At 38.5% G+C, this 15,715-nt stretch overlaps 1 protein-coding gene across 3 annotated transcripts in view; it reads left to right on the forward strand.

Annotated features, from left to right (window-relative positions):
• The window catches only part of kntc1 (kinetochore associated 1), a 145,122-nt gene that overhangs the window by 127,568 nt on the left and 1,839 nt on the right, over window positions 1-15,715 (forward strand). For all 3 annotated transcript variants that reach the window (XM_060906837.1, XM_060906839.1, XM_060906838.1), the window contains exons 55-59: window positions 2,051-2,105; window positions 2,231-2,294; window positions 2,502-2,631; window positions 8,642-8,731; window positions 8,816-8,970. In XM_060906837.1, the coding sequence (XP_060762820.1) occupies window positions 2,051-2,105; window positions 2,231-2,294; window positions 2,502-2,631; window positions 8,642-8,731; window positions 8,816-8,970 (494 nt within the window). The remainder of the gene's footprint in view (window positions 1-2,050; window positions 2,106-2,230; window positions 2,295-2,501; window positions 2,632-8,641; window positions 8,732-8,815; window positions 8,971-15,715) is intronic.

Raw genomic sequence — 15,715 nt, forward strand, 5'->3', positions numbered from 1 at the left:
GAAGAAGGAAGAACATTGAGATGTGCAGAACATGCAGAAGATTCTGATCAAAATAAAAATGTAGAGCCATCATATAACTAGGATGCGTGGTCACTTCATGGTTAAACATATTGAGACACTAGCCACACTCAATTTTTTTTTTCTTGGATGTGAAGAGAAGATGCTACAGCTTATAGCTAAACACTGCCCAGTGACTTGCTGATTTTTTTTTTTTATTTTAAAAGATTACTACCTCAGATGTTTTCTTAAGAAAGGATAATGACTGCTGAGTATTCCTCTACACATGAACTTATACTAGTGCATCTCAAAAAAATTAGAATATTGTGAAAATGTTCAATATTTTCCATCAGTTATTTAAGAAAGTGAAAGTTAGATATTATAGACTTGTTACACATAGAAAAATGCTTTAAATATTTTAGTTTATTTTAATCAGTATGGCATACAGTACAAAAATATAAAAAGAAAACCCATCTCAAAATATTAGAATATTTCATTTCGAGTTTGAGTAAAACAGTATGAACACAGTGTATCTCTTGGTCTAGTTCAGTACACACAACCACAATCATGGGGAAGACTGCTGACTTGACTGTTGTCCAGAAGATGATCACTGATGCCCTCCACAAGGAGGGTAAGCCACAAAAGGTCATTGCTGAAAAGGGTGGCTGGAAAAGGTGCACAAGCAACAGGGATGGCCGCAGTCGAGAGGATTGTCAAGAAAAGTTGATTCAAGAACTTGGGAGAGCTTCACAAGGAGTGGACTGAGGCTGGTGTCAATGTATCAGACCCATCACGAACAGGCATCTTCAAGAAAGGGGATACAACTTTCGCATTCTTAATATCAAGCTACTCCTGAGCCAGAGACAATGTCAGAAGTGTCTTATCTGGGCTAAGGAGAGAAAGAAATGGACTGTTGCTCAGTGGTCCAAAGTCCTCTTTTCAGATGAAAGTACATTTTGCATTTAATTTGGAAATCACGGTTCTAGAGTCTGGAGGAAGAGTGGAGAGGCACAGAATCCAAGGTGTTTGAAGCCCAGTGTGAAGTTTCCACAGTCTGTGATGATTTGGGGTGCCATGTCATCTGCTGGTGTTGGTCCACTGTGTTTTATCAAGTCCAAAGTCAACACAGCCATCTACCAAGAGATTTTAGAGCACTTCATGCTTCCATCTGCTGATGAGCTTTTTGGAGATGCTGGTTTCCTTTTCCAGCAGGACTTAGCACCTACCCACAGTGCCAAAACTACTACCAAATGGTTTGCTGACCATGATATTACTGTGTTTGATTGGCCAGCCAACTTGCCTGACCTGAACCCCATAGAGAATCTATGGGGTATTGTCAAGAGGAAGATGAGAAACACCTGACCCAAAAATACAGATACGGTGAAGGTTGCTATCAAAGCAACCTGGGCTTCAATAACACCTCAGCAGTGCCACAGACTGATCACCTCCATGCCACACCGCATTGATACAGTAATTCATGGTAAAGGAGCCCCAACCAAGTATTGAGTGTATAAATGAATATACTTTTCAGAAGTTGGACATTTCCGTATTGTAAATCCTTTTTTTGATTGATCTTAGGGAATATTCTAATAATTTGAGATACTAGATTTCTGGTTTTCATGAGCTATAAGCCATAATCACCAAAATTAAAACAAAAAAGGCTTTAAATATTTCACTTTACATGGAATAAATATAGAATATATGAAAGTTTACCTTTTTGAATTAAATTATGAAAAAAAGGAACTTTTTCATGGTATTCAAATTTTTTGAGATGCACTAGTATACTTGTTAATGCCCTTAACTAGCTTGCCACACTTTATTAAAATACACCAGCTACCACTTTTTTAGATTTGTCTATTAAATTTTCAAGCAAAACATGAAACTGGGTACACTGGATATTTTACTTGCCTAGTGAGCAACTGATTGAATTTATAATTTTTGTCCACCACTGCACTGAAGGATTGATTTAAGAAAAACACCTTATAAATGAATATGTTCACTTAGAAAACAAACAGACTGTCAACTGCCATCATGTCAATTTTTTTTTCTACAGCTTCCAAGTTTCTCCAGAACCTGGCGCAGTGTGATTCTAGCCCCTTTTATGACGGGTAAATTAATGAGTTTCTGTATAAATTGCTTGCAAATAAAAGCCGAATTAACACACAGTTGACAAGATATTGAAGCAAGTGTGTATGTGTGTTAACTCAGTGTTTTATTTCATTAAATTTTGCAGCATCTATTCCATTGAGTCCACACCAACAAGCCACTTTCTACAGGACATTTGTTCTTCTGCTAAAGTAGGTCTTCTTGGTAGAAGATACGATAAACATTTCTATAAGATGTTTGTGCTTTCTTCTTGGTTCTTAATAACTACATTTTATTGGATTTGAATACCAATTCTTTATTCATTTGTATTTTAAGAGTCTTATTTGTGAGAAGCAGAATCTCTCCACAAAAGCCAAATTTGGTATAAACAAGCGGTCATGTTTGTGTTTTGTGATCAGATGTCCATTTCTGTTGAATCTGGATCTTGTTGGCATTGCCAAGCGCTTTGCCCAGTTTAACTTGATGGCCTATTCTCTCGGCACACTCTTACTCATCCCCTGCTCCAAAAAGAGGGAACAGCAAATCCAGGTGAGCTTGTGATGTGTCTGGAAAAAATGTGGGATTTTACATACACGCAAGAAACATCATGCATCACAGAATGTTGACCTGCTTATTTGTCAAAAAATATTTCCTTTTTAGTATTCAAGGATGAGTAGTAACAGTAGTAGTATAGAAGTGTAATAGTATTCATAGGATTCCTTGTTCATGTTAGTATAAGGAAATTTTCTTTTCTGTCTTATTATAGACATCAATGCGATGGTAAATCTGTAGTTAGTTATAAAAATTTAACTTGTATAAATGAGTATTGCATTGTTTTATAAATATAATCTCTTTTAAATGCAAAGAATCTAGTTTCATTGTGTTGGATCAGTATTCCATAGGTTATATGGGTGTTGGTAATGCAATAAATTTTATATCAAACGTCGTTGAATGCTCGATTCTCAAGTTGTTGATTAATTTTCTGTAACAGCAGCACTGACCGTCGTTTTGGCTGCAAGACAAATTACAGGTTAATATTAAAGTGTTCGTTTGAATGCAATCTCATTTTTATTGTAAGAACTAACACAGGGACTTGTATAGTGCAAGATGTTTATAATTGTTGATCTGGTGAGGTTTTCTGTAAAAGCACATTTATTTTAGCATTTTTGGAAGGTGCCTCCACTGTCACTACTTTGTAACACAGGTAAAGCTCCAAGTTTTCAGACCTGAGTCTTCATGGCAGGTGTTTGCACTTTATCGGTGACATGACAAAATGCATTTTTGTCATATAAATTTGGAGAGAGAACAAAATTGAGGATAGTGAGTGTGATGTATCGTAGTTGCTATAATGACTGTTTATCTGTTGTAATTTAAGTGAGAAGAAACTTTTGTAGATGGTACACAACATTAAAAGAAGAGAAAACCCATTTTTAAAAGAGTTATGAAGTTATGAAGAAATTGATATAAACTATAGATTCATGCGAATAATTGAAAGTAAAGAGCTCACACAACTAAGATATCCATCTCCAAAAGTCAGTTTCTATGCAGAACGGACGATTTCGTGGATGCCGCCATTGAAAATATTTTAACCAATCAGAAAAATCCCCCCGATTGTTTCCGGCAGTGCTCTGACGTCATTTGGGCGCAAAACACGGAAGCTCTGCATAGCGAGTAAGACTTGAAGCTGCCCCTGGCTGGAGATTTTCATTAAAAGTGTATATGAAAAAAAATTTTGAAATTCCATTTCTCTAACAAAAAAAGTGGAGGGGGAAAGATAATACTGATGTCACTGATAAACAGTGAGGGAATAGTGAACAGCTGATGTACTCTTACGTGACTGAATGGGGGGGAGGCAACTTTTCATATTTATATACAAGTAGTGCTGCCGTGACAGCCTCATTCTGTGGACTGTAACCTTGCTAGACAACCTACAAACAGATCTGCATATAATCTGACTTACCTAAATATGTCGAAGAGGCAAGTGCATGAGTTTTTCCATAAGAACTCGTTAGCATGCTCTTGACTCATTCATGAAAAACTTCAAGACGTCCCCAGGCTAGCCTACCGTAATTACCGTGGTAGACAGTCCAACCCCCGCGGCAACGCAGAAAGAGGGTAAACAAACACTGCTTTACTATACAGGATTCATGTGAACATTACAGCAGGATGCACTTTTCCGAAAAAGGCGGAAATATTGCCAGAAACACCCGAGCTGCTGGTATGGTATGAATTTATTTGGTAAAATTCTAACTGTAATTATCATAGAGTACAGCTAGGTTACAGAAATGGCATGAAAATGATGAAAAATTTGTTATATACGCATCATAAAACTGGGTTTGGAATTTACTCCATAAAAACTGTTTCGCCTGTTTCTTAAAATTATCACGTGTTTGACTAGATTGCACTGATCGAGGTCTGCTATTCCACAAACAAATTCCTGTATACCTCAAAGAACTCCGAATGGTTTACTTAAAGTGTGACATCACTTACAATACACGGCCATATTCGACAGAATGGACCATAGTGCCAGTGACTTTTCTTCACGGATTTCCTCGAGTATTTCAGACAGTGACACAAATAATGATGATGATCATGAAAAACAAGCATTACCATATCAATTGGTTACACACAAGTGAACAATATTTATAGAGTTGTTTTAGTTAGTCATTACCGAGGCTTTTTTGACAAAAATTCCAAACCCAGTTTTATGGTGTGTATTTAACTAATTTTTAATCAGTTTGGTGCTATTTCTGTAATCTAGTTTTATGCTGTGATAGTTGGTATATATTTTTTTGTTTGACTTTTTCATCGTTTATAAATTGAGACAATTGTATTTTTGTCTCTTTATATTTTGTTTTCTGCTGTCATCAAGAGGACACATTGGAAATAAGTATTTTATACTTTGTGTTGTCCTCAGTGTTATTTATACTGTATCTTTTACATGTATGAATTTTACCAAATAAATCCATACCATACCAGCAGCTCGGGTGTTTCTAGCAATATTTCCACCTTTTCTCGTACAAGTGCATCCTGCTGTAATGTTCGCGTGAATCCTGTATAGTAAAGCAGTGTTTATTTACCCTCTTTCTGCGTTGCTGCAGGGGTTGTATTGCCTACTATGGTAATTACAGTAGGCTAGCCTGGTGATGTCTTGGAAGTTTTTCATGAATGAGTGGCGAGCATGCTAATGAGTAGTATAACCAATAGTTTCAGCCTCGTTTTACAGGTAAAGAGTTCAGGTTTGCCCATAAGTCAGGGTTGCATCTCATTAATAAACTATTTCAGATGTATAGTGAAAAAAATCGACATTGTCACCTTAGTAGACCTTTCGCTTTGCCCCTTCAGTACTGAAGAGCGAAACTCAGCCTTGCGCCCAAATGACGTCACGCATCGCCCTTCCAACAGACAACATGGCAGTGTCCTGGTGGCATTAGAGCAGCGATGCAAAAATGCTCACAACTTGCTCATAAATGGTCAAACATGCCTGAAACTTTTCTTACAGGCTCTCAATATTACGAACTACCAACAGCAAATGGTTCATGTAGTTGGAAAATTGCTCTGGTACAAGAAAAATAAAACACTACAGGACATCCTGTTACTGGGGATATCACACGCTCACTGGCCATGCTATGAAAATTCTGCATGCAAATGCTCATCGAAGTTTCCAAATCTGTCAGTGCTTAACTCTTGAATATTTTCTCTCGTGAATACTATCATTTAAAAAGCTTATCTCTGCTTTCCAAAGAAATGTCTCTCATCATCAGATCTGTTCAGTACTTTGGGAGTAACGGCAGGTTGAAGTCAGTACAACGGAGTACACTCTCTGCTCACGTGACGTTGGGAAACTGCTGGTGCTTTTTGAGTCACAGGAAAGCTCTCGGGCTCGCTCTCTTCTGATCGGTTTCCGGCTGGATTATTTGTGAATATCAATCAGATAACTTTTATAGGGATGTTCTCTCGATCTCACTGTTTCTGACGAAGTATTCAGCAAAATTTTCCGTCAGCTAGGCTGTGAAGTGAGTTTGCATACAACCCCGATCCCAAAAAAGTTGGGACAAAGTACAAATTGTAAATAAAAACAGAATGCAATAATTTACAAATCTCAAAAACTGATATTGTATTCACAATAGAACATAGACAACATATCAAATGTCGAAAGTGAGACATTTTGAAATTTCATGCCAAATATTGGCTCATTTGAAATTTCATGACAGCAACACATCTCAAAAAAGTTGGGACAGGGGCAATAAGAGGCTGGAAAAGTTAAAGGTACAAAAAAGGAACAGCTGGAGGACCAATTGGCAATAGGTCATTAACATGACTGGGTATAAAAAGAGCATCTTGGAGTGGCAGCGGCTCTCAGAAGTAAAGATGGGAAGAGGATCACCAATCCCCCTAATTCTGCACCAACAAATAGTGGAGCAATATCAGAAAGGAGTTCGACAGTGTAAAATTGCAAAGAGTTTGAACATATCATCATCTACAGTGCATAATATCATCAAAAGATTCAGAGAATCTGGAAGAATCTCTGTGCGTAAGGGTCAAGGCCGGAAAACCATACCGGGTGCCCGTGATCTCCAGGCCCTTAGACGGCACTGCATCACATACAGGCATGCTTCTGTATTGGAAATCACAAAATGGGCTCAGGAATATTTCCAGAGAGCGTTATCTGTGAACACAATTCACCGTGCCATCCGCCGTTGCCAGCTAAAACTCTATAGTTCAAAGAAAAAGCCGTATCTAAACATGATCCAGAAGTGCAGACGTCTTCTCTGGGCCAAGGCTCATTTAATATGGACTGTGGCAAAGTGGAAAACTCTTTTGTGGTCAGACAAATCAAAATTTGAAGTTCTTTATGGAAATCAGGGATGCTGTGTCGTTCGGACTAAAGAAGAGAAGGACGACCCAAGTTGTTATCAGCGCTCAGTTCAGAAGCCTGCATCTCTGATGGTATGGGGTTGCATTAGTGCGTGTAGCATGGGCAGCTTACACACCTGGAAAGACACCATCAATGCTGAAAGGTATATCCAGGTTCTAGAGCAACATATGCTCCCATCCAGACGACGTCTCTTTCAGGGAAGACCTTGCATTTTCCAACATGACGATGCCAAACCACATACTGTATCAATTACAGCATCATGGCTGCGTAGAAGAAGGGTCCGGGTACTGAACTGGCCAGCCTGCAGTCCAGATCTTTCACCCATAGAAAACATTTGGCGCATCATAAAACGGAAGATACGACAAAAAAGACCTAAGACAGTTGAGCAACTAGAATCCTACATTAGACAAGAATGGGTTAACATTCCTATCCCTAAACTTGAGCAACTTGTCTCCTCAGTCCCCAGACGTTTACAGACTGTTGTAAAGAGAAAAGGGGATGTCTCACAGTGGTAAACATGGCCTTGTCCCAACTTTGAGATGTGTTGTTGTCATGAAATTTAAAAATCACCTAATTTTTCTCTTTAAATGATACATTTTCTCAGTTTAAACATTTGATATGATTTGATATTCTATTCTGAATAAAATATGGAATTTTAAAACTTCTACATCACTGCATTCTGTTTTTATTTACAATTTGTACTTTGTCCCAACTTTTTTGGAATCAGGGTTGTACTTATTTTTTCAGATAAAACTGATTCATGTAAATAAATAACTATTTTGGAATATAACTGTAGTAGTTTTGATGAAAAATACTAAGATTTTCGTGGTCAATGATATTTAAAAAAACCGGAAGTCAGAAATGGCAGTGTCAATTTCAATTCAATTAATTGGAATTGTTTATTAGATGTGGATCAGTTTTTTTTTTTTCGAGGTTAGCCTGTGCTAAAAAAAAAAGCTGTGAATATTATAATTTAATATAAACGCTAGTAGGCCCTAGTTTTGAGAAATACAAAGGCCTACAGAGCACAAAGAGGGTATGAGAAATAATCTATTACTTGAGTGTACTGATTTAATGTTTTACCTAATTTGCATAATTTGTTTTTACTCATTTTTTTAAACTTTGTATTCAGTATACAGCCATCAACGTGTCCGCTAATTTCCATGTAAAAATCTTGAAAAATAGAAACGTTCTTAAGAAAAAACATTTGATCTCATTTGTTAATGAGGCCCATTTTGGACCATGTTATCCTAATACATATTACATAAGTTTTCTAAAAATTAAGCTGGTTTTTTTTTTTTCAATCTTTGATTTGTAATATTTCAAGAATGGATAAACATTTTAATTCTTTAAAAAGTATGTTCTGCATTTGATTCTGAATTCGAAATATCACCCGATATGCCTACTTTTACAGTAAAATAATCAATGTGGTAACAGTACCTCTTACACATTGGGCTGCATCACAACTCCGTCATTGATTATTGTCCTGTAAGAGCACGTCTCCAAGTTATATCATATGCCAATTGAATTTGGATAGTTCATCAGTAAGTGGGCATGATGTGAAGCATAACGCATTGACACACAATCGTATCCAAATGTGCAGTGAAAAAAAAAGTTACTTCTAAAATTGAAATGCAGTGAAATTTAACGTACATTGTTTTCAAATTGTATCTCAAATAGACCTTACTGCTATCCTGTAATCCAGTGGTCATCTTTGATCAGCTGGTGCAAAGTATGAGCACAGGAGAACTAGCAGGCTTTCCTTCTCAGGTTTGGCTACCTTTCTTTACAGAGTGTTTTTTTTGGGGGGGGGTTTCCCCTATTGTTGAATGACCATTTTGTCATTGTTTGCAGATCAGGGACACTGTGCTAACATTCCTTTTTAAAAACGGACGCTATCAGTGCTTGATGCAGAGCGAGCACTTTCAGCCCCTCATGAAGCACTTGGTATTAAAGGCTCACTCTGATCAAGTGGAGGAGATGATAAACTACCTGAACAATCACAACAGGTACGTTGTGCTCCTAAATATTAGTTTTTCACAATGACTTTACAGTGGTGAATTGGGACATTGATACAGACTCCATAAATGGTGGCAAATTTAAAAGCAATTTACCATACTATTTTTTTTGAGAAGCACCATATTTTTATGCGCACCAGCAAGGTAGTTTTTGCTACTTTTTTTTTTTCATCTCACAAAGATTTTGCTTTCTGAATTTCTCAAATTTTGCATAATTTTCATACAGCTCTGTTGACTTTATAACAATCAATAGAATATCAATAAAATATTCTGTTTCGTGATCATTTAACATTCAGTTCACTTCAGTTTTATTTGTACATATTTCAACCCAATTTAAAAAAAAAAGTTGGGATGCTGTGTAAAATGTCAAATCAAACAGAATATGCAAATCCTTTTCGACCTATATCTAACTGAGTACAGCACAAAGACAATATATTTAATGTTCAAATAATAACTTTTTAAATTTACACTCATTCTTCATTTGATGCCTGTAGCACGTTCCAAAAAAGTTGGGACAGGGGTATGTTTACAACTGTTACATCACCTTTCCTTTTAACAACATTCAATCCGTGTTTGGGAACTGAGGACACTAATTGCTGAAGTTAGGCCGTAAGGTGAACCCCGTTTTCGTTTCATCTTGCTCCGACGTCTCCGAACTACGAAATATTTATTTTAAAACTAAGAATGAGTACTAGAAAGTGTGGCGAAAAAAGTTCTCACCTTATAATCCTGTCAATTCCTCACACCGAGTGATCGCGTGGCGAACTATTTTCCTCTAAAAAATGACGTGTCGGGACATCACGTGACCGGTCTGGACCAATCGCGTTGCCGATTTTTGACCACAGATCAGCTGACAGCTTGCGTAATTACAGTCACATTAGTAGAAAAAGTCTCAAACACCCTCCGAAGTGGGTGAAATGTCTTCTAAGTCCTAAATAGTGCTTTAAATACATCACTAAGACAATATTGCATATATGTGGTATATTGAAGTGTTTATATTATTATTAGAATAAAAATAATTTTTATTATCACCATTATTATAGTACAAAATATGGTGTAATGGTCTATGACTAGGACCATTCATGTATTCATTCTCTTAGGTTATTAACTATAAAGTACTGATCAACCATAAAACAATTTGCTTGAAAAACAGACCTACAATGTTACACAGGCAGTAATGGAATAGAGTATTGACTCATCATTGTGGGCTATACACACCATGGATTAGCCATAAAATGGCATATATAATATATAGGCAATGCGTGTGATTTCAGATCAAGATTTAAGAAATTGTGCAGGAAGAAGAGTTCATAGGAATAATACACAATAATAATACAACATTTTATATATATATATATATATATATATATATATATATATATATATATATATATATATATAAATAAAATAAATATTGCAGTTCTATTGCTCAGTTCAGAGGCACAATGGCAGGGATTTAAGTATTCACTACCTATGCAGCGGCACAGTAGAGGTAGGTAAACGCACTAGGCAGCACTATGCACCTGCAGCAGCGGCAACAAAGAAGATGCAAGACTGAGTCATCATACATCACACAACAGAACTATGTGGCAAATTGCAAACTTTAATAGAAAATGTAAACAACAAAACAGTGATATATACACATTACAAATGCAAATTTATATATACACAAAATATATAAAAAAGTCCTGTGGCACGGTGCAAAAAGGCAGGGGTCAGCATCCAGGCAATGACCTAGGTGTCAGTGACAGAGAAGGGGGGGGGGAGAGACACACAAACACACTAACATTCAGTCAGGTGCTACTCCTCGTCATCACAGTCAGGGCACTGGTCGTCTTCCTTGTCCTCTGTCTCCTTCATATTTGAGCAATTGCTACACCTGCACAAGTCCGTGCAACAGACTCCTGCAGAGACACAAGAGCATCTGCCAGTCCTTCGATTGACTTCACCATGTCAATGAACTTCTTTCTCAGATGGGCCATTCTCAGCACCTCCTGGTTGATAATCAGCCTTTGCCGGATGATCCTCTCACAGAACGCCTTGTAGCTTATTTCATATGTTGGCTCATTCCTTCAGAAAATACAGCAGAATATACATAAGATTTAGATTAGGTTTCAGAGTTTACTTCATTGACAGTACAGGGGAACAAAATACAACTTACACAAGGTGCAATGTTTACATGCTAAATTGAATGTATGTATTATCTGAAGTATTTAGAAAAGAAATGCAGATAGATATTGCCAACCACTACTACACTGACCTAAATAAACATGCGCATGCATGCATGCACGCACGCACACACACACACAGTGCTGTGACTAATTGTCTTCACATTGAACAGTAGCAAGTAGCATTCTATGGTCATGTATGAGAAGTTAGTACATGGCTTACTTGTCTAGCAGGCTCATTCAGAAATCTGGTGTACTGCTGGTAGCAGCTCTTGTGGTACTACACCTCCAGAGCCACACAGTCTTTGGCCTTAATGTGTACCAGAATACTGTGGTCATCGTATTCCACCGTTTGAAGGTAAATTCCTGGGTCACTCCGTGCTTCACAGAAGCTATATGCATATAGCACTGCTTACGTGCAAGAAGTTTTCTCCTTTTTGCCGTTATTTCCAAACTTTCCTCTCCTCCACTGCTGCTAGACGAGGCTGTGGCGGCTGCCATGTTGGTCTCTTGTTTACGAAATGGGCTACGTCGCGGGTGTTTATGGGATACATCAGCAACCGTGGAACCTGTTCTGTAGCGAAATCTTATTCCGTGGTGCCAAAATATCATTCCGCGCTGATGACATTAGTTCGCTTTTTCAAGCCTTTGTGCGAAAAATTGACAGCATTACAAGGTGAGAACTTTTTGATGACATCATTTCATAATACGTCCATTTTTAAGAATTGGATATTATGTAGTTCGGAGACGTCGGACCGGAATCTTGTTTCTGAAAGACTTTTCGGGGTTCACCTTACGGCCTAAGTTTTGAGTGTGAAATTTCACAATCTTGCTTGATGTATGGTTTCAGTTGCTCGACAGTCTGGGGTCTCCACTGATGTATTTTGCACTTCATAATGCGCCTCAAATTTTTAATGCGAGGCACACAGGCCAGTTTAGCACCTGCACTCTTTTACTACAAAGCTATGCTCTTATAACACCTGCAGAATGTGGATTGGCATTGTCTCGCTGGAATAAGCAGAGACATTCCTGAACAAGACAACATTTGGATTGCGCATGTTGCTCCAAAACCTGTATGTACCTTTCAGCATTAATGCTACCTTCACAGATGTGCAAGTTATCCATGCCAATGGCACTAACATTATCCCATACCATCACAGATGCTGGCTTTTGAACTGAGGTGGTAACAATCTGGATGGCCCTTTTCTTCTTTAGCCCAGATTTCCAAAAACCATTCAAAATGTGGACTCATTAGACCACAGCACACTTTTCCAATTTGTGTCAGTCCATCTCAGATGAGCTCAGACCCCGAGAATGCAAGTGTTTGAGTGTTGTTGATGTATGGTTTTTTCACAGTGATGAATTGTGTTTACTGACGACAGTTTTCCAAAGTGTTTCCAAGCCCATGTAGTAATGTCCTTTATACAATCATGTCAGTTTTTATCCCCCACTGGCCAAAAAGCCCGAAGGGGGATTATGTCGTGACGATGTCCATCCGTCCCAGGAAGGGTCCTCACCTTCTGAAATCAACTCCTCTCATAATTTTTGGAGGAATTTCATGAAACTTGGTAGGATTCTTTGTTATATGTCGGTAGTACGCATACTGTAATTGTTAAACTCTGTCACATTTTACAGCCCTTGATTAACAAAATTATAGTTTGACAATTTCATGTGTGTTTTCTTTCTGAAATCAACTCCTCTCACAATTTGAGGAGGAATTTCACCAAACTCGGCAAAAGGCTTTGTTATAAGACAGTTATATGCGTATTTCGTTTAATTTGGGCAAATTTTACCAGTTATGCCCTTGATTATTAACAAACTTGTACTTTGGCAATTTCCTCAAGGTGTGCTTGCTTTCTGAAATCAACTTCCCTTACAATTTTTAACCCCCGCTGGCCAAAAGGCCTGAGGGGAGATTATGTCATGGCAATGTCCGTCTGTCCCAGGAAGGGTACTCGCCTTCTGAAATCAACTCCTCTCTCAATTTTTGGAGGAATTTCACAAAACTTGACAGGATTCTTTGTTATATGTCAGTCATGTGCGTATTGCAATTTTGTTAAATTCAGTTGCATTTTACCAGAGTTATGGCATAGTTGCCAGCAGGGGATATTGTGCTCTCAGAGCACTCTTGTTAATGCAGTGCTACCTGAGAGATTGAAGGTCATGGGCATTGTGTTGATTTTTGGCCTTGCCCCTTATGTGCAGAGATGTCTCAGAATCTTTTGATGATGTGGATAAAATCTGGTAAAATTCCTTAGAATTGTACGTTGAGAAATGTTCTTAAACTGTTGCTCACGCAGTTTTTCACAGAGTGGTGAACCTCACCCCATCCTTGCTTATGTTCAACTGAGCCTGTCCTGTTTACCTGTAGAATGTTCCAAGGATGATTTTTTTTTTTTTTGAGGTGGTTAGCGCTGTCGCCTCGTAGCAAGAAGGTCCGGGTTTGAGCCCCGTGGCCGGCGAGGGCCTTTCCGTGTGGAGTTAGCATATTCTCCCCGTGTCGACGTGGGTTTCCCCCACGGTCCAAAGACATGCAGGTTAGGTTAACTGGTGACTCTAAATTGACCGTAGGTGTGAATGTGAATGGTTGTCCGTGTCTATGTGTCAGCCCTGTGATGACCTGGTGACTTATCCAGGGTGTACCCCGCCTTTCACCCGTAGTCAGCTGGGATAGGCTCCAGCTTGCCTGCGACCCTGTAGAACAGGATAAAGTGGCTACAGATAATGAGATGAGGTTGCAAAGAGTTACAATATCTTTCCTGGCAGCTCAAACCAATCTGGCCATTTTCCTCTGACCTCTCTGATCAACAGACCGGCTAGTGGCCTAGTGGTAGTGTGTCTGCCTGTCGGTCGGGTCATACCAAAGACCATCATAAAAATGGCACCTACTACCATCTGGCAAGGCACGCTGCAATACAGATGCGAGTGGGGAGTTAAACTCTTGTGGTTACCAGAGGACTAGCCCCCCACTGTAACCCTAGCTATGTAATAGGCGAGAGGCCAAGGGCTGTGGAAACGGAGATCGGCGCCGCCCGATGCGCCACATGGCACGGGAAGGACTTTGGAAACGGAGATCGGCGCCGCCCGATGCGCCGCATGGCACGGGAAGGACTTTGGAAACGGAGATCGGCGCCGCCCGATGCGCCGCATGGCACGGGAAGGACTTTGGAAACGGAGATCGGCGCCGCCCGATGCGCCGCATGGCACGGGAAGGACTTTGGAAACGGAGATCGGCGCCGCCCGATGCGCCACATGGCACGGGAAGGACTTTAACACTCTGATCAACAAGGCTTTTCCAGCCCCAGAACTGTCGCTCACGCAATGTTTTTTGCACCATTCTCTGTAAACTCTAGAGACTGTTGTGTGGAAACCCCAGGAGATCAGCAGTTTCTGAAATACTCAAACCAGTCCATCTGGCCCCAACACCCATGCCACAGTGAAAGTCACAGAGATCACAATTTTTCCCATTCTGATGTTTGAAGTGAACATTACCTGAAGCTCTTGATTTGTATCTGCATGATTTTATGCATTGTGCTGCTGTCAAAGGATTGGCTGATTAGAGACCTGCATCAAACATCAGGTGGATGGGTGTACCTAATAAAGTGCCTAGTGAATGTATAATTCAAATAAAAAAAGTTTATCAGTTTGAACGATAAATATCTTGTCATTGTGTTGTATTCCAGTGAATACAGATTAAAAAGGATTTATAAGTCATTGCGTTCTGGTTGTATTTAGGTTTTACACAGTGTCCCAACTTTTTTGGAATCAAGGCTGGAACAATGGACATCACCATTTACAGAAATCCAGAAAGAGAAACGTATCCCTAATTATAGGCATATCGGGTGAAAATTCAATACAAATTGCTTAAAACTGCTCTCATTGAATTCAGAATTGAATGCAGAACACCATACTTTTTACAGAATTAAAATGTTTATCTGTTCTTGAGATATTACCAAAGATTGGGGGGGGGACAACTTAATTAAAAAAAAAACAACTGATGTAATATGTATTTGCATAACATGGTCCAAAATGGGCCTCATTAATGAATGAGATTATTTTTTCTTAACTTTATTTTTCAAGATATTTATATGGAAATTGGCAGGTACATAGATGGTTGTATACTGAATACAAAGTTTGAAAAATTAGTAAAAACAAATTATGCAAATTAGTATTAATTATGCTACTTTGGTGAAATGTTAAATCCGTACACACTTTCAGTGTTTCAGCAAATGGCTTTATTTCTACAGTATAAAGCTGATCTTAACTTATTTATACATCACAAAGAAGGAGAAATCAATGTTGATTATAAAAGGCATAAATAAGCATTGAATGTCATTCACATCTACCATTCTCTAATAAAGTAATAGATTCTTTCTAATACCCTCTTTGTGCTCTGTTGGCCTTTCTATTTCTAAGTAGGACCTACTAGTGTTTTATATGGAAGAATAAGTTATTTCGATTAATATTCACAGCTTTCAAAGCAAACCTCCAAAAAACTGTGAGAACCACATCCAAACAATTCACATTAATTGAACTGAAATTTACACTTACATTTCTGATTTCCGTTT

Source organism: Neoarius graeffei, chromosome 24 (assembly GCF_027579695.1).
Source record: "Neoarius graeffei isolate fNeoGra1 chromosome 24, fNeoGra1.pri, whole genome shotgun sequence".
NCBI classification, from domain to species: domain Eukaryota; kingdom Metazoa; phylum Chordata; class Actinopteri; order Siluriformes; family Ariidae; genus Neoarius; species Neoarius graeffei.